The following is a 26,404-nucleotide window of genomic DNA, read 5'->3' on the forward strand; positions in this document are numbered from 1 at the left end:
AGATGCGCTTCTTTTAAATCTAGGGTTGCCAGCCAGGCATCCTTGGCTAGCATAGGAAGAAGCTGTTGAAGAGTTAGCATTTTGAATTTTGGAACCACCAGAAAGGTGTTTGAGGATAGACAGGTCCAGGATAGGACGCCAGAAGTTTTCTTTTCTGGGAACCAGGAACAGTCTAGAATAGAAACCTTGTCCCCTTTGTTCTGCTGGGACAGGCTGAACAGCCTTGATGTTGAGGAGAGAAAGCACTTTAGGCCTCCGTCCACTGGTTTGGGGGGAGGTCTGGCCATGCACTTGGGGGTGGGAGAGAGTGGAAGTGGAATCTGTATCCTAGGGAAATTATGTTCAAAACCCATTTGTCTTGGGTAATGAATTCCCAGTTTCTTGCATGCAGGGCGAGCTTTCCTTCTAAAGGTGCAAGTAGTTGAGCAAGGCTTGAAAGAGTCAAGTTTAAGTCATTGTACAATTTTTCCATAGGGGGGTGGCTTACTACTTCCTGCTTTGGGAGTGGGAGTCCCCCCACTGCTTAGATCTGTGCATAGTCTGAAACTGAATTCTTGGTGGTCTGCTGCTCCTGGTTTTGGACTGAGAAGGACTGGAAAGGACCAGTTCTTTGAAGGCCAATGCCTACTGAATCTAGGTGGCTGTACTTGTAAGAAATCTTTAACAGTTTGTATAGATTTATCCTTTTCCTCCATTCTTTTAACAACACCTTCTGCTTTGTTGCCAAAAAGGCGCTCTTGGCTTAAGGGTGCATCCAGTAATTTGGCTTTAACATGATCTGGCAAGTTTTGTTCCTTAAGCCAAGCATGCCTTCTAAATACAGACCCAGTGACAGCAGCCCTACAAGATGCTTCTAAAGCATCAAAACCACATTGCAAAGTACACTTACCAACTTGGTCAGCACAATGCATTAACTCTTGTAAATCTTTGTGTTCAGCACAGTCAGGAATTAACATAATTTTCTGTTTAATATGTTGCTGATACTTTAACATATGAAACTGGCAATTTAAAGCCCTATTGGCCAGAGTAGCAGAGGTGTATACCTTCTTACCCCATCTAAAGCCTTAGAATCCCTGTCAGAAGGCGTATTTTTGGCACTAGTAGCCTTAATGCTTTTAGGTCCTTGGTAAATGGTCTCTGGATCTGCAGTAGGATTCTTGAAGAGGAATTTGTGAAAGTCAGGTACTCTGTAGTATCTGTCAGGTTTCCTGGGAGCTGGGGGCAAGGTGTCTGGGGTAAGGCTGGATTCCAAGAAAACATCATCTACAATCTCCAGAACAGGAGGGATAGCTAGAGGCCTGTGCTGAGGCAGGTATAAGAATTCCCCAAGTCTCTTTTTAGACTGTGAACAGTCCTGGCTTTCCCAGCGGAAATGTTCCCTAGGGTATGCAAGGTTTCACCAAAAGAAAGAGCTTCTGGAGGGGAAGCAGAGGGAATGGAATCCTCTGCATCAGAATCCTCATAAGTAGATAAGGGTAAATCCTAGTAGTCAGAAGGAATAGAGACATCAGATTCCTGATCAGAAGAATCAGAAGGAAAATCAGTTCTAGGTCTCTTAGAGGGGGAAGGCTGGCTTCCCCTAATTAAGGTAATAAGGTCTTCAGCCATTCTAATCATTTGTTTTTGAGGCATGTGAGCCTGAGAATGCCCTTTGGTCATCGGTTTTCTAGGCGTAGTGTGAACTTTAGGCCTGAGGAATTCTGTATTTTTAGCTTGACACAAAGTTGCCGGTTTGATATGAAAATCCGTAGGCCTAAATACACCCTCAGAAGCTGGTGTCTACACAGCGGCTCCAGACCCATTCAAGGTAGAGACATCTGCAGGTTCCATAGTTGAGGAAGCATCTCGCGGCATACCGGACTCCGAATGGGTCTCAGCAGAGGCCTACAAATCTGTAGAAGCAGGTATCAGGGGCTGCAAAAGCCTCACTGAGTACCAGCGGACTGGCGACTAACTTAACGGAAGCATCGTCGGCAGTTTTGGACCTATGCGGTCTGTCTTTGTCTTTATCCTTACATTTTTTCTGAAGATCTGTAGTCGGATGGCTTAAAGCCATTTCAGAGTACGGAGATTGAGAACGAAAGTATTTAGCTACAAAAATAACCTGATGAGGAATAGTTCGGGCGCTGAACAAGGCACAAAACCGACAGCGAGGGACGTCGTGGTCTGGTTCTAAATAGGTGATGCAGTAAGAATGAAAATCTGTATGAGGTATTTGCTTTCCACAGGCAAGACAATTGTTAATTTTTTCTGACATCGGTTAGAGCAAATAAAAAAGGGATCCCCAACGGGGTACTTATCTTTTTGAAGACTTCAGGTCTGAAACTCGAAAACAAAAATCTCAGGAGTTAGCCGACCGGCACTTGCAAACACCTCCTGCTTCGGGCACTGCACGGCAAAAAAGACTGATGTAATGGTGTTGGCTGCATGTTTTATACCCTTACGGCATTACGTCATGGAAGAAGCGACAGCATCCGATGCAGAAATCCCAAGACTCTGGTATTCAGGCCGGCTAAGGGCTGCCTGCAGGCAGATAACCCAAATGTGATGATTGCAACTGTGAAACACAAAGAGCATCTAGACATTCTTCCCACTCCCAAGTCTGGTATGTGATATCACAATTGTACCAGGTGGAGGTTTACCTCCTCTTAAGAGTGGAGTTAGAGAAAACTCTTGAACTCTGCTGAACTAGAGTAGCAGAAAAGGAAATGCCAACAGTTATCCACTGCAAAAGGCCTTGAAGTCAGAACACATTTTTTCAGTAATACATTCAGTATTCAGACAAACTGCATAACAAGACTGACCTGTAAAATCTGTTTTCCAGCCTCTGTTTTACTGTACTGAGATCTGTAGGATATGCTACCACAGTGCAATACACAGGATATGCCTGGAGGTCCACAGGTGCCATAAATGCTGAAGCAACATCTGAAATCACAAAGATATCATCACTGTTACTTTTCTTGACTGCTTTTAAGTAATGTAAAATCAGCTACAAAGAATGTTTATCAGGATGTTAATATTTCTCCGAAACACAGTCAAAAGGCAGTAACTGTAAAACTATAAGCCACAAGGTGGTGTTCAGATTACATAATATAAAAAATTATCACCACCTCTGCCACACAAAGAGATGAAGTTGAAACTTTGACCCAGGAATGATTAGCACAATCTGGGTACTGAAGCAGCATTACAAAGTAGGAGGAATGGAGTAAGCTGACAATATATATATATTTTTTAAATTCTGGTGAGATGAGGAGAGAGGGAGTTAGTCAAATCTGCCGCTCTGCTAATTTCCAGTCCAGCAGAGGTTTACACACAAAACAGGAAACACTACATGCCATAGACATGAATGCCCCACAAATCAAAACATGCATTAGTCAGGAAATGAGTATGCACAAGCAGTAGCATGTGTCAGGTCAGTAGTAATATGAGGCACAACTGTCAGGCGAGAATGGGAAGCTTACGGCTTAGCAAAAACTCTCATGGATGTTGACCCTTTGCAGCTAGCTCTCACATGAAGAGGAAAGAATGGGCTGGTGGCTGGAAAGTGGCAGGCAAAATAATGGGTACATGTAAATGGAGAGGAACCAAAAGCAGTTTGGATCCTTTTTCTTAGCATCTAGGTTCCTAGGTCCAAGGGGGGGTCACTGTTCCACTATATTCAGCATTACACAGACCTATCACTGAATACAATGTCCCCTTTGGTATGCATCTAACCAGGCATTCAACAACTGGAATGTCCTCAGAGATTTCTCACTAAAAGAATACAGGGCTTAAGTAACATGTCCTATGCAGACTGCCTCAAAGCCCTATCCCTGCATTATGTCTCCTACAGACTGCTGAGGGGAGATCTATGCCTTGCATATAAGGCATTGTCGGACTCCATCCTGAGGGGGCTTCCTGCATATACACACAACAAACAGCACCAGAGTTAATCATTCTAAAGCCTTAAAACTTGCCTGTGATACAAATAGAACCTGCTGAAGAGACAGGTATGTATCCCAGAAACTACCCCTTCTCTGGAACAGGCTCCCCTATCCATGTGAAGAAGAGTTCCTTCCTAACCCAATTCAAGTGCAACTCGGTCAGCTGAATGAGGAGCAGGAAATTCATCACTGGTTTGGCACCTATGTCTCTAATGGACACAAAGAGCCTAGGCTCCAACTTGCAAATATTTCATCTCCATAGTCCCTGCTTACACCTATCAAGGGTACCAAAACTTGTCAGAGATTTGGGATGCATGGCTAGGCTTAAAGGAGACCCCAGTGTTTGTTAGCCTAATACACACCTACAAACCTATAACTACATTTCATAAATGACACTGGAAGGCATATATTAAAAAATACCATCTCTCATTGATACCAAGTATTTTATTTTTTTAAAACAGCTTTATTGAAAACAATATAATGAACAGATATTTTGAAAAAAATGATATGTTGCATTTTTAAAGTACAATATTAAAAAGAAAATGTTAATGCAATAACTATAATAGCACAGAAAACTATATACAATGATGTTCACTATATATCAAACAACAAGATCAATTAAGTTAATTTTGGCAGAAGAAAAATAAAAATAAAGAATAGAAGATAAAAAAGAAAGATTACTGCGTTAATCATTTATCCAGTTATTTAACTAATAATTCATGTATATTTTCCCATCTGTAATATAAATTTGTATTTCTTGTAGATTTAGATTTGATAGTTAACATTTCCAACTTGGATATATCCAAGAGAAGGCCTTTAAACTCTTTTAAATGAGGGAACAGATGAGGAATTCCAGTTTTTTTTTAACTGTTTTCCTAGCAATGGATAGTATAGACCAGAGCAAAGAATATTTGTTTTTATTTATACAGTCTGGAAAAGATGTATTGAATAATACAAGTGATTTTGTAAACATGAAATTGTCTGTAAAAATTGCCTGTAAAAAAATGTTAACTTCTTCCCAAAATTTCTTCAATAGCGCACAGTCATAAAATATATGGTTCCAATCAGCGTTTGTTACTGCATTACATCTCCAGCAAACAATATTGTGTTTGGTTATCTTACTCATTTTCTGTGGTGTGATTAAAGATTTATGTAAAAATCTCCATGTGAAGATTCTCCATTTAGTGGAGGAAGTGGTTTTAATAACTGACTGAAGAAAATGAACGTCTTTTTCTGAGGGAATAAAACTATTGATTACAGAAAATTAATTCCAATAGTTATCTGAATATACAACCATATCTTGTTTAATTGCTCTATAAATGTATGATATACTATTTTTAACCGGAAAAGTATTATGTTGTTGTGTCTTTCGGCTTTTCCCGGTTAGGGGTCGCCACAGTGGAACTCCCGTCCGCTAATGATTGGCAGTAGATTTTTATGTGCCGAGTTGCCGGCCCTGACGCACAACCTTCAACGAAGGTACGCCCATTCACGCATGTCTCCACACAGAAGACGATCTAGCTGAGAAACGAACAGGACAACGTCTTACTGTGAGGCAACAACGCCACCGCAGCAACGCAACCGGAAAAGTATTATAAGTATATAAAATCAGATACTGAATAAGTTTGGGTATTGAATTCTTAGCATTTGAGGGGATTAAAATTAGCTTATCAAGAATATATTTTCTAAACTCTTGCAAATCTGACCAAAGTAAATTGTTAAGTTCATATTCATCTAAGAGCATTAATAGATTTTGCCTCATTTTTATTTAGCATTTGATGCCAAACCATTAAATGTTTTTGTTTAAATAGCAACATTTTAGAATGATCTACACAGAGAATTATTTCTTCTGTATAGGCAATAGGAAAATAAGAAACAACCAATTCTCAAAGATTCTAAACCTAAATATATAGTTTTTAAAGGCCTTTATAATTAAAGTTACATACATAGATTTAAACATTTGAGCGGAATAATTGGAAAGGTACCCTCTCAAATTCCATATAAATGAATTATTAACTGTGACAGATGGTTATCTTTATTTTTGGATAAATTAAACATAATTTCTTTCCATTTTGCAAAATACTCCCCATCTATAAGATAAACAATTGTTTTAATAACTGATGAAATTAAATAAAGTTCTAGATTTGGCAAAGATGTACCTCCATTTTCCCAGCTGTACATATGATAGGACAATGCAATTATAGGCTTTATCGGATGCCACAAAAAAATTTTAATCAACGAGGTAAACTATTTATTTATTGACATTTGTTAACCGGGTTAGTCCAACTGGGATTTTGTCCAATTTTCAGTGGAGACCCGAGGAGAAAAGTTCCAGAAAGTACAATATATAATTACAGTAATAAAACAAATTCCACAAACAATAACAGCAAACAATAGTATGGAATAAACAACTACACGTGAAGAGTATAACTGAAAGAAAAAATAAATTGAAACATTTATTTCGTCTTCTCAGGACAAATTCTTTGTTACTGTACAAGTGAGGGAGAGTCAAGAGTGCGAGTAAGATCAACTGAGGGTGATGTGAGTGTGGGGGGAGGGGAAAGCTATGTAGGGTCATAGCAGGGACAGGTTCTGGAGTTGAGTAAATGTGTCTTAAGTTATTTTTTAAATAGTGGAGTGTGAGAGACAGAGCATATGTCCAGGGAAAGTTTATTCCAAGCTTGGGCCACAGAGTGTTTATAGAGTTGCTTACCTACTGACTTATTAGGGTGGTAGATATCAAGCAATTTCTGATTAGAGGTGCGGAGAGATCGATAAGGGGTACAGATAGAGACAAGGAGAGATAAAGATGGACAACAGGAGGGTTTAAAGAGCATAGAGTGCAGCATGTGAAATTGGTAGAGATGTAGTAGTTGTGGGAGTTCCAGCCATTGTAGAGACTTTAAGGCAATACAGTGGTGTGTGTTGTTTGGGGAGTTAGTGATGAATCTGGCTATTTTGTGGTAGGTTTGTTGGAGTTTATTCAGGGTGGTAGTTTGAATATTTGTGAGAACTGGGACTGCATAGAGGAGAGAGGGGAGGGGAAGTGCTTGGCCTATGGTGAGTCTAGCCTCAGGAGTGAGGTATTTTCTATTCCGGTATAACAGACCTAGTTTCTGATGGGTTTTCTTTATGCATTGCTGTATGTGTTGATTGAATTTTCATTCATCGTCAATGATGACCCCTAAGTGTTTAGTGTAGGTGTCAGGCTGGATGGCTGTATTGTTACAAGACTTAATGACAAAGGAGGATCTACGATGAGCAAGAGAACGGGGAAGGAAGAGTAAGAGTTTGTTTTTTTTTGGGATTGAGGATTAGTAAGTTTTTTGAAAGTCACTGTTTGGTGGAAAGTAGAGCTTTTTGGGTTAGAGAGTGTAGGTCAGAGATGTTGTTGGCTGTAGAAATAATAGTGGAGTCATCAGCGTATTGTATGAGAGATGACTGATTGTAAGAGGTGAAGATGTTGAATAAAAGGGGACCTAAGATGGAACCTTGTGGAACACCAGTAGAGATAGGCAGGAAAGGAGAGGAGGAGGAGAGCCATTTGACAGATTGTTCGCATCCAGATAGATATCTAGCGAACCAGCTGAGGGTGGAGGAGGATAGGTGAAAGTTGGCAAGCTTAGATAGAAGTAAAAGATGGGATACTGTATCAAAAGCTTTGTAGAGGTCTAGAAAGAGACAGGGGGTAAGTTTATTATTGTCCAGGGATTCTGCAATGGTGTGAGTGAAGGAGAGTAGAGCAGTAGTTGTGCTGTGATAGGGGTGTAAACCATGTTGGGTAGGGATGAGTAAGTTGTGATTGAGAAGGTGATTAAGAAGCTGTGTATGAATACATTTTTCAAGTATCTTAGATAGAGGGGATAGAATGGCAATAGATCGATAGTTGGAAGGGTCAGTGGAGTTACCTCTTTTATGGAGAGGGGTAGTGTAGAATGATTTCCATAGGGTAAGAACAGTAGATTCTAGCATAGATCTATTTATTAATATACTCACTGGGTAGGCAAACAGAGTTTGCTTCAAGTTTGAGGAAGGTAGGAGGCAATTTGTCAGTAGAGGGAGAGCAGGGTTTCAGTAGTAGAGATTTGATGTAAGAAGTGGGAACTGGCTTGAAGGAAAAAGTAGTAGAATTGGGGGTGGGTGTTGGGTCTGGTAAGGAGGAGGAGTTAGGTTGAGAGGGTAGGAGATTTTGGATGGAGGAAATAAAGTGGGAATTAAGTAGGGGAGCTGTTTCCTCAGGAGTCGTGCTTGGGTATGGGGATAGGTTAGAGGGAGAGCCTGGGTAAAGGATGCTATTAAGTGTTGACCAGAATTTCTGGGGGTTAGATCTATGTTTATCCTGGCCTGAGCTATAAATTATTTTTTTGTCTATTATTGTCTGTTTTTTTGGCAAGATTATATAGTTGTCTGTATTTGAGAAGATGAGGTGTTTGTTTAGATTTGATCCAGGCTTTCCAGACACTGTCTCTGTTTCACAATGGACTTAGTTTCTTTTGAAAGCAAGGAGGCATGATTAGATTTCACTCTGATCTTCCTGGAGGGAGCTAGGGAGTCCAGAGTATTCAGGAAAATGCTATTAAAAGTGTCAACGACATCATTCAGAGGGAGTTGTCGAAGGATGGACCAATCAATGTTTTGTAGAATTCAGTTAAACTGAGAAGAATTAAATGTGGATAGTTTCTGACAATCTTAAAAAGGTGGGGTTTAGGAGTATGTGGGTTGCATCTCAGGATGATGGTAGGGAGATGGTCACTAAGGGAGTCTGGTAGGGTTTTGGCTGGTGGTAGAGTTGAAGGAGTTGGTAAGAATCCAGTCTATTGTGGAGCTGGAAGTTGAGTTTTTGTGGAAACGAGTGGGGGTAGAAATGAGTTGGTGGAAACCATGATGGTGAATACTAAGTAAGGGAGAGTCAGTAGAAAGTTTTGACCAGTCTATATTGACATCACCAAGGATGAGTGATTCATAAGGTACGTTGAGAGAGAACCAGGATAATATGTTTTCTAGAATAGGTACATTGTTGCCAGAAGGAAGACAGATGGAAGTGATAGCAAGTTTTTTTGTGTGGATTCAGATGAAAGTTTAGAATGAGGAGTTCAGCAGGGTGGAAGTTAGGAATAGGTGTGGGGTATGGTGAAAGTTTAAGGCTGTTTGAGCAGAGGATGGCTACACCACCTCCTTTCTTTGAAGTTCTATCAGAGCGGTAGATGTTGTAGCCAGGAGGGAGTATTTCACTGTTTGAAGTATGTGGCTTGAGCCACGTTTCCGATAGGGATAGAAAAGATCCTGTAGAGGGAATAGAAACAGATTGTATTATGTATAAGATCTTTGGAAGCAAGATAATTTTTATAATGGAAAGTTTTTCATCCATTTTAAACAGAATCTTGTTCCATTTACTTATTAGAGTCTCTAGGATTGTTATACTTTTACCATAATTTAGGTGTAACATATCTTTAATATTAGTTGCTATAATTATACCTAAATATGTTATTTGTTGAGATTGAGGTATATATTTTTTATGTTGATTTTGTATATTATAACTTTTGGAACCAATTAGGAGAATTTGTGCTTTAGAGTTATTAAAGTTAAGACCAGAATTATTTTTGAAATATATCAATGTTTTTAAACATTTCTTGTAGGGTGGGGTTAGTACCACCAAGAATGATTAATACATCATCAGCAAACATTTGGATTTTTTATGTTTCATTAAGGTTTAATCTATAACCTTGTATATTATTGTTATCCCTTATTAAGTTAGCCCAAGGTTCCATAATTAATGTGAATAAAAGAGGACAGAAAGGACAACCTTGCCTGGTTCCTTTTACAATGGGTATGTTCTGGGATATATTTGTACCTATTTTTATGTAGGCTTGACTTTCATTATATAACTGAGTTATAAGATTAATAAAACTATTAGAAAAGTTTAAGTCCTTCAGTAAGATAAAAAGATAGTTCCAATTAACTGAGTCAAAGGCACAGTTAATATCTAAACTAACAAGGGTCAAATTAAAGTCATTGTTCTTTTGATGTTATCATAAGAAGTTCTATTAATTATAAAACCTGTTTGATCCATGTCTACTAGGGATGGTAAAAAAAATTTGAGTCTATCAGCATAAATAGACATGAACATTTTATAGTCTGTGTTTAATAACTAAATGGGCCTATATAAAGCACATTTTGCAGGGTTTTTATCAGACTTTAGTATGGGAGAAATAAAAGTATAATTCCAAGAGGGGGGTATAATATTATTTTGAGCTACATTGATTTCTGTCTGTAACAGAGTTAATACTTTGGCAGGCAAGACCTTGTAAATTTCAGATATACCACCATCATTATCAGGAGCTTTATTTTGCTTAAGTTTAGATATTTGTTTATCTATTAATTTTATTTGTGTTTCTGATAGTCTGTTCTTTATATTATTATCAATAAAAGATTGAACATCTTTTCTACTATTAATCATATAATTGGGTTGGTTTAATTAAAAAAAATTCTTTAAACTCGCAATGTATTTGGTAAATTAGATACCATTTTTGTTTTGATGGAGAATAGATTTATTTAATATGATTACTTTATTTAATCTTTTAGTCTTGTTTAATCTAATCTTTTAGTCTTGTTAGCTACTATATTCATAGATCTAGGATTTATAGAAAAAAGTTATATGTTTACATTTTTCAAGATTAATCATGACTTTATGGTTTAAAATGCCCACATATTTATTATTTAAAGTATTTCTTTCATTAATTCTATCTTTCTTATCTGGGTTTTTGAAGCATCAAGTCTTAAAGCATCTAATTTTGTCTGTATATCTTGAAGATCTTTATCCCATGGAATTCTTTTCTTCGTATACCAATCAATAATTTTACCATACAGATATGCTTTTAGAGCATCCCAAAGGTATACTTCAGAAGTTCCCTGTGTGCTATTAAGTTTAATAAAATTTTGTACTTCTGTAGTAAAGAAATCAATGAAGTCTTTCAGTTTAATTATGTATGCTGCTATCCATTTAATTTGAACATTAAATGTGGAGTTTAGTATAAAATCAAATGTTATGGAATTATGGTCCGAAAGGGGACATGAAATCACTTTTGAGTTGAATAATAAATCAGTCAAGTTATTGGAAATTAATACCCTATCTATTCTTTAGTATGAATTATGTCTATGTGAATAAAATGTATAGAACAGTGACTTAGCATCTGTAAAGTTATTAATATTCTTCATAATGTATGAATCTGAAAATTCATTCAATAATTTAGCTATAGCTGGAATTTTTGTTACCAAGTCTTTTATTCACAAAATCTGAATTTACTGTAATTTGAACCACTGGCAAAACAACAGCACGAATAAAACATTAGTACCAATTCTAAACTAAAACCAGACTTTTTCAGAATGGACTCAAACAGAAGGAAGTGGGAAACATATATATACGTATATACACACATATATATATATATATAAAAGATTCCAAAACACAAATTATATGGTTACTTCTGCAATGCATTCTACAAAAAGCTTTTTGATACAAAAAATAAACCATGTTATCTTACCACAAGAATGCATCTTTGAAATAGTCTCATTTAGCATGTGACTCTACTAAATTGTCCTCACACCACCAGACAGCAGTAAGACAAATACACTTCCTTAGCAGTAACTGCAACGAATTACCTACTGAGAGTATCACTCAATTATGCAAGTTCAGGGATCTATGCCACTTAACCTCTGCTAAACTTTCCATAGCAAAAATGGCTGACAAACTGTCCTGCTACAGAAAAAAAAAACATTTACTTTAAAAGTGCTTGAAGGCTTTGGCTCCTCCCCAAAATCAAAAGGCACTACCTCTAAGGCTGCAGTCAGCAGAAAGCCAAGGATCAACTGCACTCAGTCTTCCCTATGTTGGCGCAAATCAGATCTAGTATATGTAGATACTGAGGATGTGGAGGCTTAGCCAGCTGCAAAAAAGCAGATCACACAAGCTAGTTTAACCTTCTACACTATAAGACAGGATAAATGCATTCCCTAATTTGGCACAGAAACGTCTACAGATGTAACCCCAGAGGGGTCCAAATGGAGAGATGATAAAACCAGCAAAAGGAGAGATGTATTGCTGGAACTGAATTTATCCTCAAGCCTTGTTGAGTACCTTTCATGAAGTGAACCCTGTTTTTCACAAAATCTGACCAAGACAACATTGATATATACACTGTATTTTAATATAGCAAATATCATATACAGCATACATCATGGACAAAAGGAGGTTAAAAATAAAGATTGCTGGGTGCACAGGTCCCAGGATAAAAAAGTGCCCAATCCTGCTATGTGCACTGGTACCAGGACTGGTAAAAAAATGACAGTATAGAATCCTCAAGACACAGAAATATTCCTACAATGGGGCTAGGCCAGGCGCACGGGGGAGGATGGCCCCCTGCTGTAGATGGAAAAAGCAGTCCACAAAAGTCACAAAAACTGACAGGTCAAAAAAGAGCCATACAGACAGAATGGACTTTTGAGGATAAGAAAGAAATTATGTATTGTTACTATTATGCAAGAAGCTCAGAATCTCCAGACAAAAGATATACAAAAAGATTAAGAGTGAAATTACAGGAAAGAAAAATACTTCCATAAGAAAATCTGTCAGAAGCCTCAAATAAAAGTTTGTGTTCATTAATACAACAGATCCATGAAAAATACTACACAGACCAATAAAACCTGTGCTGTTTGGAAAAAGAAGCGACCGAGGAAGTGCGAAAATTTAAAGAACAAAATTTAGAGATGTTTGAAGGGTATAAAAAATAAATATGGACACAGGAAAGAAAGAGATCGGATATGATGCAATATTTACGCAAAGGAGAAAGCCAAATTAATCAACACAAAAAGGCAGTCCCAAAGATATTCAAAGAGAAATACAGGCAAAGGCATCCAGATATGGAAAATTTCGCAATGAAATTAGTGTTTATATAAATAAAAAAGTAAAAGAAAGAATAGTTGTGTAAAATCTTAACATAACCACAGATGTCCTTCTCTTACATGTTGCAGTATTCATACTGTGGGATTTCCAGCCCTCAGGCGACGCTCCTATACAAAAGCTTAAGCCTGGCTGTCATAGGTGCGTGGGACATCATACTTAGGGCCATAAACCATGGAGTATAAATGTGATGTCGGCACGCACAGACCTCAGAACCTGAAGCCCAGAGAAGAGACTATAAGGGCAAGGAAAAGTAAAAGCAAATGTCCTTGCAGGGCTGCAATGAGTGGCCTGCAGTGAGGGTATACCCTAGAGAAGATAGAGGATATCAGGGGAATGGAGGGTGGGAAGAAATAACTGCAACATGGAAAAGAAGGACATCTATGGTTATGGTAAGATTTTACACAGCTATTCTATGTCCTTCTATTCCCATGTTGCAGTACTCATACTGTGGGAGACTACCACAGCTAGGAGGAATGTTGGGAGGTGGCAGAGGTGGAGGATTCTAGGAATCCTTGCAGGATTGCCCTGGCCCTAAAGACCTGGTCCACCTTGTAGTACTTGGTGAAAGTACGGACTGTGGACCAGGTGGCGGCTGCCTCCATGACGGAAGCTGTGTCTAGTCCTTTCATGAAGGCATTAGAGGTAGCCATACCTCTCGTAGAATGCACTTGCACTCCTTGAGGCAATGGTTTGTGATAATGAGAGTAGCAAAAAAGGATGGATTTTCTGATCCAGGAGGAGATGGTTTGTTTGGAGACTGCCTTACCCAAGGCCCTGGGATGGAAGGAAATGAGCAGTTGGTCCGATTTTCTGAAAGACTTGGTTTTGTCCAAGTAGAATCTCAGTTGCCTATGTACATCTGGGGAATGGAGGATCCTCTCCACGGAGTTAGGAGAGGGAAAGAAGGTGGGCAGGTGAACAGACTGGTTTAAGGAATGCTCATTAACTACTTTGGCATAAAGGAAGGGTTAGTGCGTAGGGAAACCCTGTCATTGTGGAAGGTGGTATAAGGAGGGCAAAGCATCGGGGCCTGTAATTCAGACACTCTTCTAGCAGAGGCAATGGCCACTAAAAGGATGGTTTTCCATGTACACATTTGAAGAGACGCTGCGCTGGCTGGCTCAAAAGGGGGGAGGGTAAGCTTTTCTAGCACGTAGCTGAGATCCCAGGGAGAAGGAATGGGCTTTTTCGGTGGTCTGATGTGTAAGACCCCTCTCAGGAAAAGTTTTGCATCAGTCTGGAGAGAAGATGCGGCTGTAAAGGTAAGCATGCAGAAATGGCTGAGAGATGGACTTTGACAGAACAGTAAGCTAGTCCCTCCTTAATGATTCTGCAGGTGTAGGTCACGAATAGGGGAGGATCTGCTAGAAATGGGTCCTTGTTTCTCAGAGAACACCATATGGAGAATCTCTGCCATTTAGACAAGTATTTTTTTCTAGTTGTTGGTTTCCTGGCCTCCCTCATTATAGAGAGCACGTCTTCTGAGTAGTGTTGTCTAAAAGGGATCAAAAGTTGATCACCCACAGAGTTAGCTGTAGTAAAGACAGTTGTGGGTGCAGGAGGGATCCCTGTTGCTGAGTTAGTAGGTCCACCTGGTGGGGAAACTTGTGATGATTGCCCTTGGCTAGTGAAAACAGAAGGGGGAACCAGTGTTGCCTTGGCCAACAGGGAGTCAACACCAACATTTTTGGTTGTTCCTTCTTGATTTTCAGAAGGACTCTCTGAATTAGAGGGAAGGGCGGAAAAACATATACGTACATTCCCTGCCATGAAAAACTGAAGGCATCCACTCTCCACGCTAGTGGTGAGTGAATCCTGCTGCAAAATTTGTTCAGTTGTCTGTTCTGGGGGGGGGCAAAGAGATCCAGTTGTGGTGTGTCCAACTGGTGGTCTATGTGTAGGAAGGTGTCCCTGTGCAATATCCATTCGTGTTGCAGAGATGTGGTTCTGCTGAGCAAGTCCATTTGCTTGTTTTCCTGAGAGGGGATGTATGAAGCTTTCAGGAAGAGGTTGTGTTTTGCTGCTATTTCCCAGATTAGCAGGGTTATCCGATATAACTGGTATCCCTTTGTCCCTCTGTTTGTTTAGGTACCACATGACAGTCACGTTGTCTGTCACAATGTGGAGTAATCCTGGTTGTAGCATGGGAAGGAAAACTTTTAGAGCTAGGAGGACAGAAGTCATCTCCCTGACGCTGATGTGCTGTTTTTGCAGGGCAAGGGACCAGCTCTGTTGTACCCTGTAGCCCTGCAGGATTGCTCCCCATCCTAGGTCTGAGCCATCTGTGTACATAGACTGGGAAGTGGGAGGAAGTTGAAGAGGAATTCCCTGGTTGTTGGAATCCTGTTGAATCCACCACTTCAGCTCTAATTTTAGACAGGGCAGAAGGGGGATGAGTTTGTCTACCGGTTGTTGGCTCTGAGACCAAACAGTTTAAGTACCATCGAATTTTCCTCATGTGCATCCTTGTTAGTGGCAGCATGGGAATGGTGGCAGCCATGAGACCTATAGCTTGCAGAAACGGTCTTGCAGTTAGATGTGATTCTGTCAACAGACTTAGAAAATGAGAGGAGAGGGATTGTACCTTGTCTGGTGGTAAGAAGGATCTCATTAGATCTGTTCTGATTCTGCACCCTAGGAAAACCTTGTCCTGATGTGGGAGGAGAGAGGATCTTTGAAGTTCAGAGTGAAGCCCAGGTTGTTTAGAAGGGACATGGTGAATTGGAAATTTGTCCGAAGGGTGGACTGTGATTCTGCCAAAATAAGAATGTCGAGTGGGGAGCTTAGAGCAGCCTATGTATCCCTGGAGGAGTGTTCCCAGCACAAGAATCTGGTAGTCTATTGGCCGTTTTGGGCCAATTTCTAGCTCTTTCAAGTCCCCCTGTATAAAACCCGCTGTGGCACGGTTTTTGCGCTTGTTACTACTCAGCCAAGCTCTTAGTGGTCCTGCAGAGTGGTGCTAGCAGCAGAGAGGCTAAAAGAGCGACTGCTAACCTGATAAAAGTGTTTCTTTCCTGCTACTACCTGGGCGAATGTCCGATCTAGCTAAACTGCAAGTAATTCAGCATTCTTGAACTGTTTAAAGTTGTTTTTGCACCTGCACTTTTAAAGTTTGTCCTGTTTGTTGCATTTACCTGTTGAGGCTACACACTGAAGTGCGCTAGCCTGTATTACATATTTATTGCATTTTCCTGCTGTTTGTTGCAAAAAAAAAAAAAAAAAAAATATATATATCCTTGTTTCCCGTCTTTCCTGACCTAGAGTAGTCCAAATACAGGCTTTGCTGTATTCTGGACTTTTGGAAAGTTCCTGTGTTGCCCATTTCCTTTCTTGGATAAAGGGAGGCTTCTTTGTTGACCAGTGGCAGTGGGGAGCTTAGAGCAGCCTATCTATCCCTGGAGCAGTGTTCCCAGCACAAGAATCTGGTAGTCTATTGGCCGTTTTGGGCCAATTTCTAGCTCTTTCAAGTCCCCCCTGTATAAAACCCGCTTTGGCGCGATTTTGCGCATAGCGCAGCATCGGGCAACGCTGCTTAATTGGGTTTAAACCATTCTCGGCTCCACAAAGTCTGCTCTTCACTTTTTTCCTTAGAACTGATCTAGTTCTCATAATAAACACCCTATTCCTACTCTAAAGCCTGGCACTTGCTCACTAAAGCAATTATATAAGTCAGCACTAAAAAATTAAAAGCACTACACCCTCACAAACTCCCCTCGAGAACCTTTTTCCCCATTGGCCCTTTTTTCAATTATAAAGGAATTCCCAATACTATTCTAGCATGTCCAAAGGTCAGTTGTCAATCTCCTCTCCGGTCCAGCTGGTGAATCTAGGAATCTTGAGGCAATGTTACAACTGCCTCATGTACACAGACAACCCTCTCCTCCTCCCAACAAATTCCAACACATGTGAGAGATGCAACCATATAGCCAAACTGGAGACTAAGCTCTCTCAACTCAGTACTGGCGTAACCAGTCAGGAGGAGAAGGAAACCACACTCACTACAATTCCAGTCTCACATAGACCTACCATGACAGCAAACCAAACACAAACACACAAAAACATACTCGGAGGCTCTAAATAAAAATCTGCCTAAGCAACAGAGACCTCCAAAGCAGACACCCAAGCAACCGCTACCCCAAAACAAAACACGTGCAACACACAGCTCACAAAGCCAGTGTGCCGAACAGTCACAGCCCTTAAGGCTAAACAACACACCTGATACACTTGTAATAGGTGACTCTATCGTCAGGCACACTGACATCCCACTCACCCGGCTGAACAAGGAGAACGTCACGGTGAGCTGCCTGTCGGGCGCTAGGATCCGCCACATAACACAAGCACTCAGGTCACTCCAAGGCAAGTACAAATATGACTCAGTCATTGTCCATGCTGGTGTGAATGACCTGAGACATACCTCCCTGGACTACATGAAGAGACAGAGGAGCTCTCTGAGCATGTAGCCCAGGCCGGTATGACCCTGACCTTGAGTAGCATCGTACGCTCACCAAGAATGATGCCACAATATGAAGACAAGATGATCAATTTCAACAATTGGCTTAAGTATTGGTGTCATTCAAAGGGGATCCAATGCCTGTCAGCCTGGGATGACATGCTCGACAAGCCACGATGCTTTGCTAGGGACGGCTTGCACCTGTCACCCCGGGGCTTTCGGATATTGGCAAAGGCTCTTGCAACCCCCATAGTGCCTTTTTTAGGCAAGGCTCAAAAGACAAACCCATCTCCATAGGTATCACAAGGGATAAGAAACTAAGAGTAATGCTACTCAATGCCAGAAGTCTAAACCTCAAGATGCACGCACTCGAAACTCCATTAGCATGGAGAACATAGATATCTGTGCAGTAACAGAAACCTGGTTCAAGGCTCCCGAGAGCACCCCAGCACTACCAGGTTATACCTCATACCATGTTTTTTGGCCCCAAAACTTGGACCGAACCACAAAAGGAGGGGGAGTATCAATATTTGTCAAAGATACCCACACCTCCAGGTTGGTGGCACAGCACAAAGCATCAGAGACTATCCATGTGCAACTAACAGTGGGTAAAACTGCCTTCCAGTTTATAGCCTACTACAGACCACCCTCCCAAACCCAGGAACCCCACTCGGCCTTCCTGAGGACACTGGAAAATATGAAGGTCTCTCCAAACACCATTATATTGAGCGACTTCAACTACCAAATATAGACTGGGAGCATTTACTCTAGCTCCAACACCCTAGCCCAAAGGTTCCTAGAATTTATAAACTCAAATGCTATGGAACAACTTGCTAACACTCCCACAAGAGGGGAAAACATACTGGACCTGATCATCACCAACATGGGGACTCTATGCTCCAGACCAGAAGTGTATCCCTCACTGGTAAGATCAGACCATAAACTAATCTCACTAGATATTCACATCCCGCCCCCAGCCCCTGCCCAGAAAACCACAGTGAAAAATTTCACACTCCTCAAAACCGAGGTGGAATCCTTCAAAGTCCCCAGGCCTGTGGAAAATACGGCCCAGACCGCAGAATCCTTTATAAACGCATTCTATGAACACCTTCAGGAATGCATGGATCATGTAATCCCAAACAAAACCAAGACCCAATCCTCCAAAGGCAGGCGTCCTGTCTGGTGGACCCCAGCCATAAACAAACTATACAATAGGAGGAGGAATCTACTACATGATAGAGCAAAATCCCAAAAAGGGAAGGCATCTCTGATCAGTATTGGCAAAAAACTACGGGCACTCATAAAATCGTCTAAGGCCAGATTCGAGAGAAAAATTGCACAGGACACTAAGGATAATCACAAGGCTTTCTTTAGTTATGTTAGGAACCTGGGTGGGAATTCCCAGATATGCTCAGAATTAGTCCAAAATGACAAAAAATACACCGAACCCACAGAAATTTCCAACATCCTAGCTGACAGGTTCAGCGCAAACTTCTCCCCCCCCTTCCCCACCAAAAGGGCAAATATCTATTCCAACAGAGTGCTTGCCCCCCTGACATCTCAGATGCTCAGGTAAGAGCCGCCCTCTCCAAAGCAAAAAAACACAGCATCAATGGGACCAGATGGTGTCCCGGGCTGCGTCCTACATGAACTCCAAGAAGAACTAAACCCAAACATAAAACTACTGTTCAATCTCAGCCTTACTACAGGATATGTACCCAAAGAGTGGCGTACAGCAACAGTGGTCTCTCTCCACAAAGGTGGTGCCTCAACGGATCCTGGAAACTATCGCCCCATAAGCCTGACTAGCTTGGTCTGCAAAGCTATGGAAAGGATCACCATGGACCTCAAAGATATTGGGGACCTACAGACACTGGATCCTACCCAGTTTGGCTTTGTTAAGGGCAGATCCTGCCTCTTAAACCTGGTTGATTTCTTTGAAACAGTCACCAAGGCCATTGACGAGGGGAAGGTGGTCCACACAGCCTACCTGGACCTCGCAAAAGCCTTCAATACAATACCTCACTCGGGCATTATAGATAAGCTCACCAACTTAAATATAAACCCCTATGTCACTAGATGGGTTGCAAACTGGCTCAAGGACAGAACCCACATGGTTAGAATTGCTGGAGCCATGTCAGACTCCAAACCAGTTACAAGTGGTGTCCCACAAGGCTCAGTCCTGGGACCTCTCTTGTTCGGTATATATTTCTCGGAGGTACAGGCCAACACGGAAGGACTGTGGCTGACCAAGTTCACAGATGACTGCACACTGGGCGCCATAATCGACTCTCCAGCCGACACAAGCATCCTACAAAAGGGCCTCAAAGAAACAGACAACTGGTGCCAGAGCCATGGCCTCAAGCTAAACGCCAAAAAGTGTATAGTCATCCCCTTCGGTAAAAACAAAGGGCCCACAAATTACCACATAGATGGTAATCCATTAAGTACGGAAGAAGTAATTAGGGACCTGGGGACCCAAGTTGATAGCAATCTCTCATTCGACAACCACGTGGCCAAAGTGGTTAGAAAAACATTTTTATATAGCCCACCTAATCATGAAGAGATTCACATCTAGATCAGGGGAGGTCATCGTGCCTCTTTACTCATCCCTCATCAGGCCCATAATTGAGTACAATGCCCCTTTTGTGATGTACCTTACCAGACACCTGCAGCAACTGGAAAGACCCCAAAAGTACCTCACCAAGAGGATCAAAGGGCTCAAACAGATGCCATATGCTGCCCGGTTAAACAAACTCCAGCTCTACTCAGTGGCATACCGCCTGCTCAGAGGCGATCTGTGCCTGACGTATAAAGCCATGTCCAACCTGGAATTAATGGACATGCTGCACCTCAGAAAATCCAAATCCCATCGAGCTACGCGCTCGAGAGACTTGAACCTCAGCACTGAAATAAATAGGACATGCTGGAGGGACAGATTCATAACCCAGAGGCTCCCTTCACTCTGGAATAAAATCCCAGTCCAGGTTAGGCAGAGTCCCTCATTGACTCTCTTCAAGAGGAATCTTGATGAGTGGATGGGAGATTTTAGATTTACTCCGGGTTTCACTTCTGTGTCACTGTTAGACAGAGGCACAGTATACCAACCTCGAAAAAGGGCATTGCAAAATTCCTTTAAAATGGGTGGCGAAAGCCAAACACACTCTGGCTAGGCTTGTATAATGCCCTAGGGCAGATAGCCTAGTATGAACCTATGAACCTAAGTAAGGGTAGATTTGTATTCCCTTGATTCTGCAGTGGGCGATGGCTGGGGCCAAGCACTTGGTAAAAACTCTGGGTGCCGTAGACAAGCCAAAAGGCAATGCAGTAAATCGAAAATGAGAAGAGGGCCCACAGAATCATAGGAACCTCCTGTGGGAGGGTTTAACTGGGATGTGCAGGTATACATCCTTTAGGTCTAGGGTAATCATGAAAGCTTGAGGTGGAATGAGGGGTAAAAGAGTTTGAAGGGAGAGCATCTTGATGGCGGGAACCTGTAGGAACAGGTTTAGATAAGAGGGGTCCAGGATATGTCTCCAGGGGGCCATCCTTTCTTGGGACTAAGAAGAGGCTGGAGAAGAAGCCTCATCCCTCCTGGCATGAGGGAACTGGTTCTATGGTTCATTGGGAGACTAGTTCCTGCAGGATGGGAGGAAGTAGAGGGATTTGATTTTTGGGAGGGAATGGAATCCTTACTGATGTAGGTTTTTCTTTCCAGGAAAGAAAGTATCCTGTTTGGATGATGAAAAGAACCCACCGATCTGTAGTGATGGTTTTCCAAAAAGGGAGGCATAGGGTAAGGCGGGTGGACACGGGCACTTGGGCAAGGCAGTCACGCAGAGGAGGGTCCCCCCTCTATCTGGAAAAAGCTGTTTGTTGGGGGGCGGGGGGCTGTGGCTAAGGGGGTGTGGGATAAGGTTGTCTCAGAGATCCTCTACGTGGTCTGACAGTAGAGAGGTGAGATGTGGAAGTGGCCCTTTTAACAAAGGATGTTTTGGCTGGGGAATTCCTGTAATATCTGGGCACTGGAGACACCAGCATGTGCTCAATGCTCTGCAGTTCCTTGCTTTTTTCTTGCAAGTTGTTAAAAAGTTCTGCAGCATTTTTGCCAAACAGAAAGTTGTTATCCAGAGGAGCATCCGTGATCTTGGCTTTAAAATCATCTGGCACAGGTTGTAGTCTGAGCCAGGAGTATCTGCACAAGGTGGATGCAGTGGCAGCAGATCTGGCAACTGCTTCTGCAGCATCATAACTGCAGTGGATCGAGAGCCTGGCAACTTGGGTGGCCAGTGACAATTTGGAGGAAATATCATATTTGGCTGGACAGTCCGGAGTGGTAGCCAACAAGGTGGAGGCCTGAAAGACTAGGTCTAGGGCATACTTCACCATGTGGGTTTGGTAGTTTACAGCCCAGAAGGCTAGGTTAGAAGAGGTGTATACCTTTTCCCCCATCCTGCCCATGGTTTTGCTGTCTTTATCGGATGGCAGTAGGGAAGCAGAAGGCAACTGCCTAGACCGTCTGTCTGGGGATACTGCAATAACAGCTGGGTTGGCCAAAGGTGGTTTTATTAGGAACTTGTAGTCATCAGGGACTTTGTAAAACCTATCTGGCCTCTTAAGGGCAGGACGTTGAGAGTCTGGGTTCTTGCAAACAGAAGTGAAGACATCCAAGAAAGTTGGGAGTACTGGAGGGATGGCTGAAGGTGAAGGGGAGTCAAGCTGTAGAAGCTCAAAGTATCTCTTCTTGGTTTCAGAGAAGACTAAAGAAGTATCTCACTTGAAATATTCTTTCATTTTTGAGATAGTCTCCCCAAATGACAAGTTCTCAGATGGGGAGTCCACTTCAATAGAGTCTTCAGGTGAGTAATAGTCTACGGGAGAAGCAATCTGTGAAACATAGGAGACAGATTCCTAAGAGGAGGAGTAAGACTGGTTTGGATCTTCCTGGGTAACTGTTTGCTGAGTAGATGCTAAAGGCAGGGAGGAGGCAGAAGCCGGCCTAGGACTCAATACAGGGATGCTAGTGGGAGTAGGGCCTGTAGGTCTAAGTGCCATAAAGGCCTGGAGGAGTCAGGCTCAATTATTTAGTTTTCTGCTTCCTTTTAGAAGGAGTCTGCGTCTGGGTGGGCAAGGAAACAGAGGCCTGCGCTGGTGTAGGAGAAGTCTCAGTTGGCCGGTCCAGTGATGGTTCTCCCTCGATGTCGGTTACGACAGAAGTCGTAATCAACTCCGCTGACGTGCTTTCTGTGGGTACTGACACGGCCTTTTCCAGAGGAGCAATTGGAACCGGAGTAATCAGGTATCCCTCGGCCCCTAGAATGGCAGTCGGTGGGACATCCGAAGATGGAGATGCATCTAGAAAAGGCCTGCAAACCTTGGCCTTCTTCCGCGGTTGTTCGGCTTGGCCGACCAACTCAGGATCCATGCTAAGCGCGAGACATTTAAACCTTTGGTTTTCTAAAAATAGATTTAATGCGGACAGACAGCTGCGTAAGGTCTCGGGTACAAAGGATTGGCAAATACAGCAGGCCTTGTGGTCATGCTCTTTACCTAAGCAAAAGACATAGCAGTTGTGTGAGTGTTTGTGTGGAATCTGGCACCCACAACTACATTTACTCTTTTTCTTCGACATCGGCTAAAGAAAAACAACTATAGCAACCAAGCTAAAGCTTAAGCACAAAAAAGCAAACCCCAACGGGGTGCTTATCTTTTAGAAGTCTTCGGATGTAGGAGCGAAGCGGTCAAAGCAATAGTCTTCTGAGGCTGAAAAGTTCTGAGGTCTGTGCGTGCCAATGTCACATTTATACTCCATGGTTTATGGCCCTACGTGTGACATCCCACGCACCTACGGCAGCTTTTGTATAAACCCAACGTCTGGTCACCTGAGGGTTGGAAATCCCATAGTATGAATACTGCAACATGGGAATATAAGGACATCAACAACTGCTAAGAGAAGAAAATATAAAGGAGAGAGAGAGAGAGAGAGAGAAAAGTATACAGATACATATAGGGTAAGTAGAAGCAGATACTAATAATAATTAACCCAAGACCACAGCCAGTGTTTAGAAAAGTTTTCTTTTAGTAGCAGTTTGAACTTATGAATAGCATGATGGAACAACTACTCCCCAAAGTAAGGAGAAACAAGAGGAGCAGGAGACATCTGAAGAAGAAACATGGACACAGGAAAGAAAGAGAGATTTAATATGGTGGAATATTGATGCAAAGGAGAAAGCAAAACTAATCAATGCAAAAAGAGCTGTACCAAAAATATTTGAAGAGAAATACAGGCAGACATCTGGATATGGAAAATTTTACAATTCAAAAAATAAGAAAACAAAGCGGAAAAGAAGAAAAGAGGATTGGTAATGAAGAAGTTAAAGAAACAGAAACTGAGGTTATAGATTACCTGCAAAGTGAAGAATTTAGAGTAGAAAATATAACTCCGATAACAACACAACAGGATACAGCAATGGACACCCAAAATTAAGGAGAAACCAGTGGAGTGGGAAGCATCTAATCAGTTGACATATGAAGATACTTTGCAGCCTCTCAGAGGAAAATAATACAAACATTCAGTTGGAGTTATACAGCAAGAGAAAGAACAGGAAAACTGTGGCAACTCTTGACACAGTCAATGCCGTGGAGTGATAGGCCAGTGAGTTTCCATATGAAAGAGCAATGGATGACACAAGGTGAAACTTAAGAGAACGTGGCACAGGAAGATGCACTGGAACTTTCTACAGAATGCCCACAGGAAATGGAGAACAAAGAATGTGCCCTCAGTATAGAAGAAAATGATCTAAGAGAAGAGTTGCTTGATTTAATAGAGATGGACAGATGTATTAAGATCAATGAAAGAAATAGATCACAGAAGGTCAATAAAACCCAAAAAGTTAGAAGTCTGATCAAGCAAATGAACACAGTAGTTAGGAATGTCCACAGAGATTCATGCGATATAACAGACGTAAATAGGATACATTACTGTGCAGTCAAATAGTCCTACCACAAGAACACAGGGTAGTAAGGGAAAAGAGAGTGAGAAATCAAATGCCATCATGGAAGTATCAAACAGAGAAAACTATAAAGCAATTAAGGCAAAACATGTCACTGTTAGAAGAGTATAGAAGAGGGAACAGATCAACAAAACTAATTAGAAACATAGACGTGGTAAAAGCAATGAGCAGTATTATAACGGATCAGGATTTATCATGCACTATCGCAAATAATAAACTAAAATTATCAGCACAGGCAGAAAAACTTAGAAGATACAGATAAATATAAAAGAAAAGTACAAAATAAGCAATTCATTGATGACCCAAAAAAGTTTTATAGAGATTTGGGAAACAAGGTAAAGAAAATGAAAGACCACCAAAAAAAGAAGAAATAGATTCATGTTGGAGAAATATTTATGAAGATCCTGTAGAACATAAAGATGCTAAATGGACAGAAAAAGTAAAAGAAAGAATAAGAAGTTCAAATGTACAGGATATAAAATGGGATGAAGCAATAGCCAGAGAGGTTGAAACAAAGTTAAGAAAAGCCTCTAATTGGAAACCCCAGGCCCAGATGCAGTACCTATCTGGCTAAAAGTATTAACATCTTTGCATGAAGACTTAGCTACACGTAAGAACTATTTACATACACACCCCAAACAGACACCAGCCTAGCTAACAGGAAAAACAATGCTCCTACATAAGAGTGAACCTGCAAGGTGCCGTAAAAACTACAGACCAATAATTTGCCTTCCGACTACGTATAAACTATGCATTGGAACTGATGCTGACAGTTTATAGTCATTTAGAAGAAAACTCAATTATGGCAACAGAACAAAGGGGTAATAAAAAACATTCATATGGAGTAAAGGAACATTTGTTGCTAAAGTCACAGTGAAGAACAGTAAAAAGGGGAATAATCTAAGTATGTCATGGATAAATTACAAAAAAGCATTTGACAGAATCCCACATTCATGGATAAAAGTGTTTAAAATGTATAAGATATTCCCTAAACTGATAAACTACATCATGGTGACCATGAAACAGTGGCAAACTACTTTGCAGTTAAGCCATAATAAAGGACAAACTATTATTCCAGGGATACAAATCCAAAGAGGAATACTCCAGGGTGACTCTGTCAATGCTGCTCTTTTGCCTTGCCCTTAACTTAACAAATTAGGTCATGCCTATAATTTGGCTCCCAGAAAGTAAAGTGTAAAGACTTCTCATCTCTTTGTAGATGATTTAAACTGCATAGCTCATCAGCTGAGGAACTGAAAGCACAACTGCAAGTAGTCAAACTCTTTCAGATGATACAAGAATGTCATTTGGTCCTGATAAATGTGCAAAAGCAACCTTTAAAGCAGGAAAGCTGCAGCACCAAGAAAACATCAATTTGGGACAAGAATGTGACATAAAAAACTTGAACAAGAGGGAGTGTATACATACTTGGGAAAATAAAACATGAACAAATGTGAATAAAACTCAGTAAGGAATATTTTAGAAGACTTAAATTAATCCTGAAAACAGTGTTAACATTTAGGAACAAAGTTCAAGCTATAAACCAATTTGCTCTTCCTATCCTAACTTACAGTTTTGGAGTGAATGACTGGCCCCAAAAGGTGCTAGATAGATTAGACAGGAAAACAAGAAGTATGCTTTATGCTCAAATGATTTATAAAAATCAATGCATACCAATATATATATTCCCTGTTTCGAGGAGGTATGGGGGCCTCCTTGAAATTGATCACATATATCTGCAATCATGGGACTTCATATATATCAGCTGACCTCACAAGACCGAAACATAGTCAAAGTTTTGAAACACGAGGAGAATAAATCTAAAAGACTTCCCTGCTTAGTCTAGCAGAAGCATATCGGCATCAAGAGGGGAACAGAAATCAAACCAGAACTAGATAAAAATCAGGCAGCAACTGAATGTGCCAAAAAAAAACAAAACAAAAGAAAGAATATAAGGTGAATGATCAGATGAGAAAGCAAGAAATGACTTAAAACTGTATAGCTCATCAGCTGAGGAACTGAAAGCACAACTGCAAGTAGTCAAACTCTTTCAGATGAC

At 41.1% G+C, this 26,404-nt stretch overlaps 1 protein-coding gene across 1 annotated transcript in view; it reads right to left on the minus strand.

Moving 5' to 3' along the window:
* LOC122814218 (pleckstrin homology domain interacting protein) overlaps positions 1-26,404 on the minus strand; it is a 2,625,611-nt gene that overhangs the window by 462,988 nt on the left and 2,136,219 nt on the right. The window contains 1 exon segment of the mRNA XM_044086823.1: positions 2,805-2,925. Within this exon segment, the coding sequence (XP_043942758.1) occupies positions 2,805-2,925 (121 nt within the window).

The sequence above is a fragment of the Protopterus annectens genome, chromosome 1.part1 (genome assembly GCF_019279795.1).
Source record: "Protopterus annectens isolate FY-2018-M chromosome 1.part1, PAN1.0, whole genome shotgun sequence".
Classification (NCBI taxonomy): Eukaryota; Metazoa; Chordata; order Ceratodontiformes; family Protopteridae; genus Protopterus; species Protopterus annectens.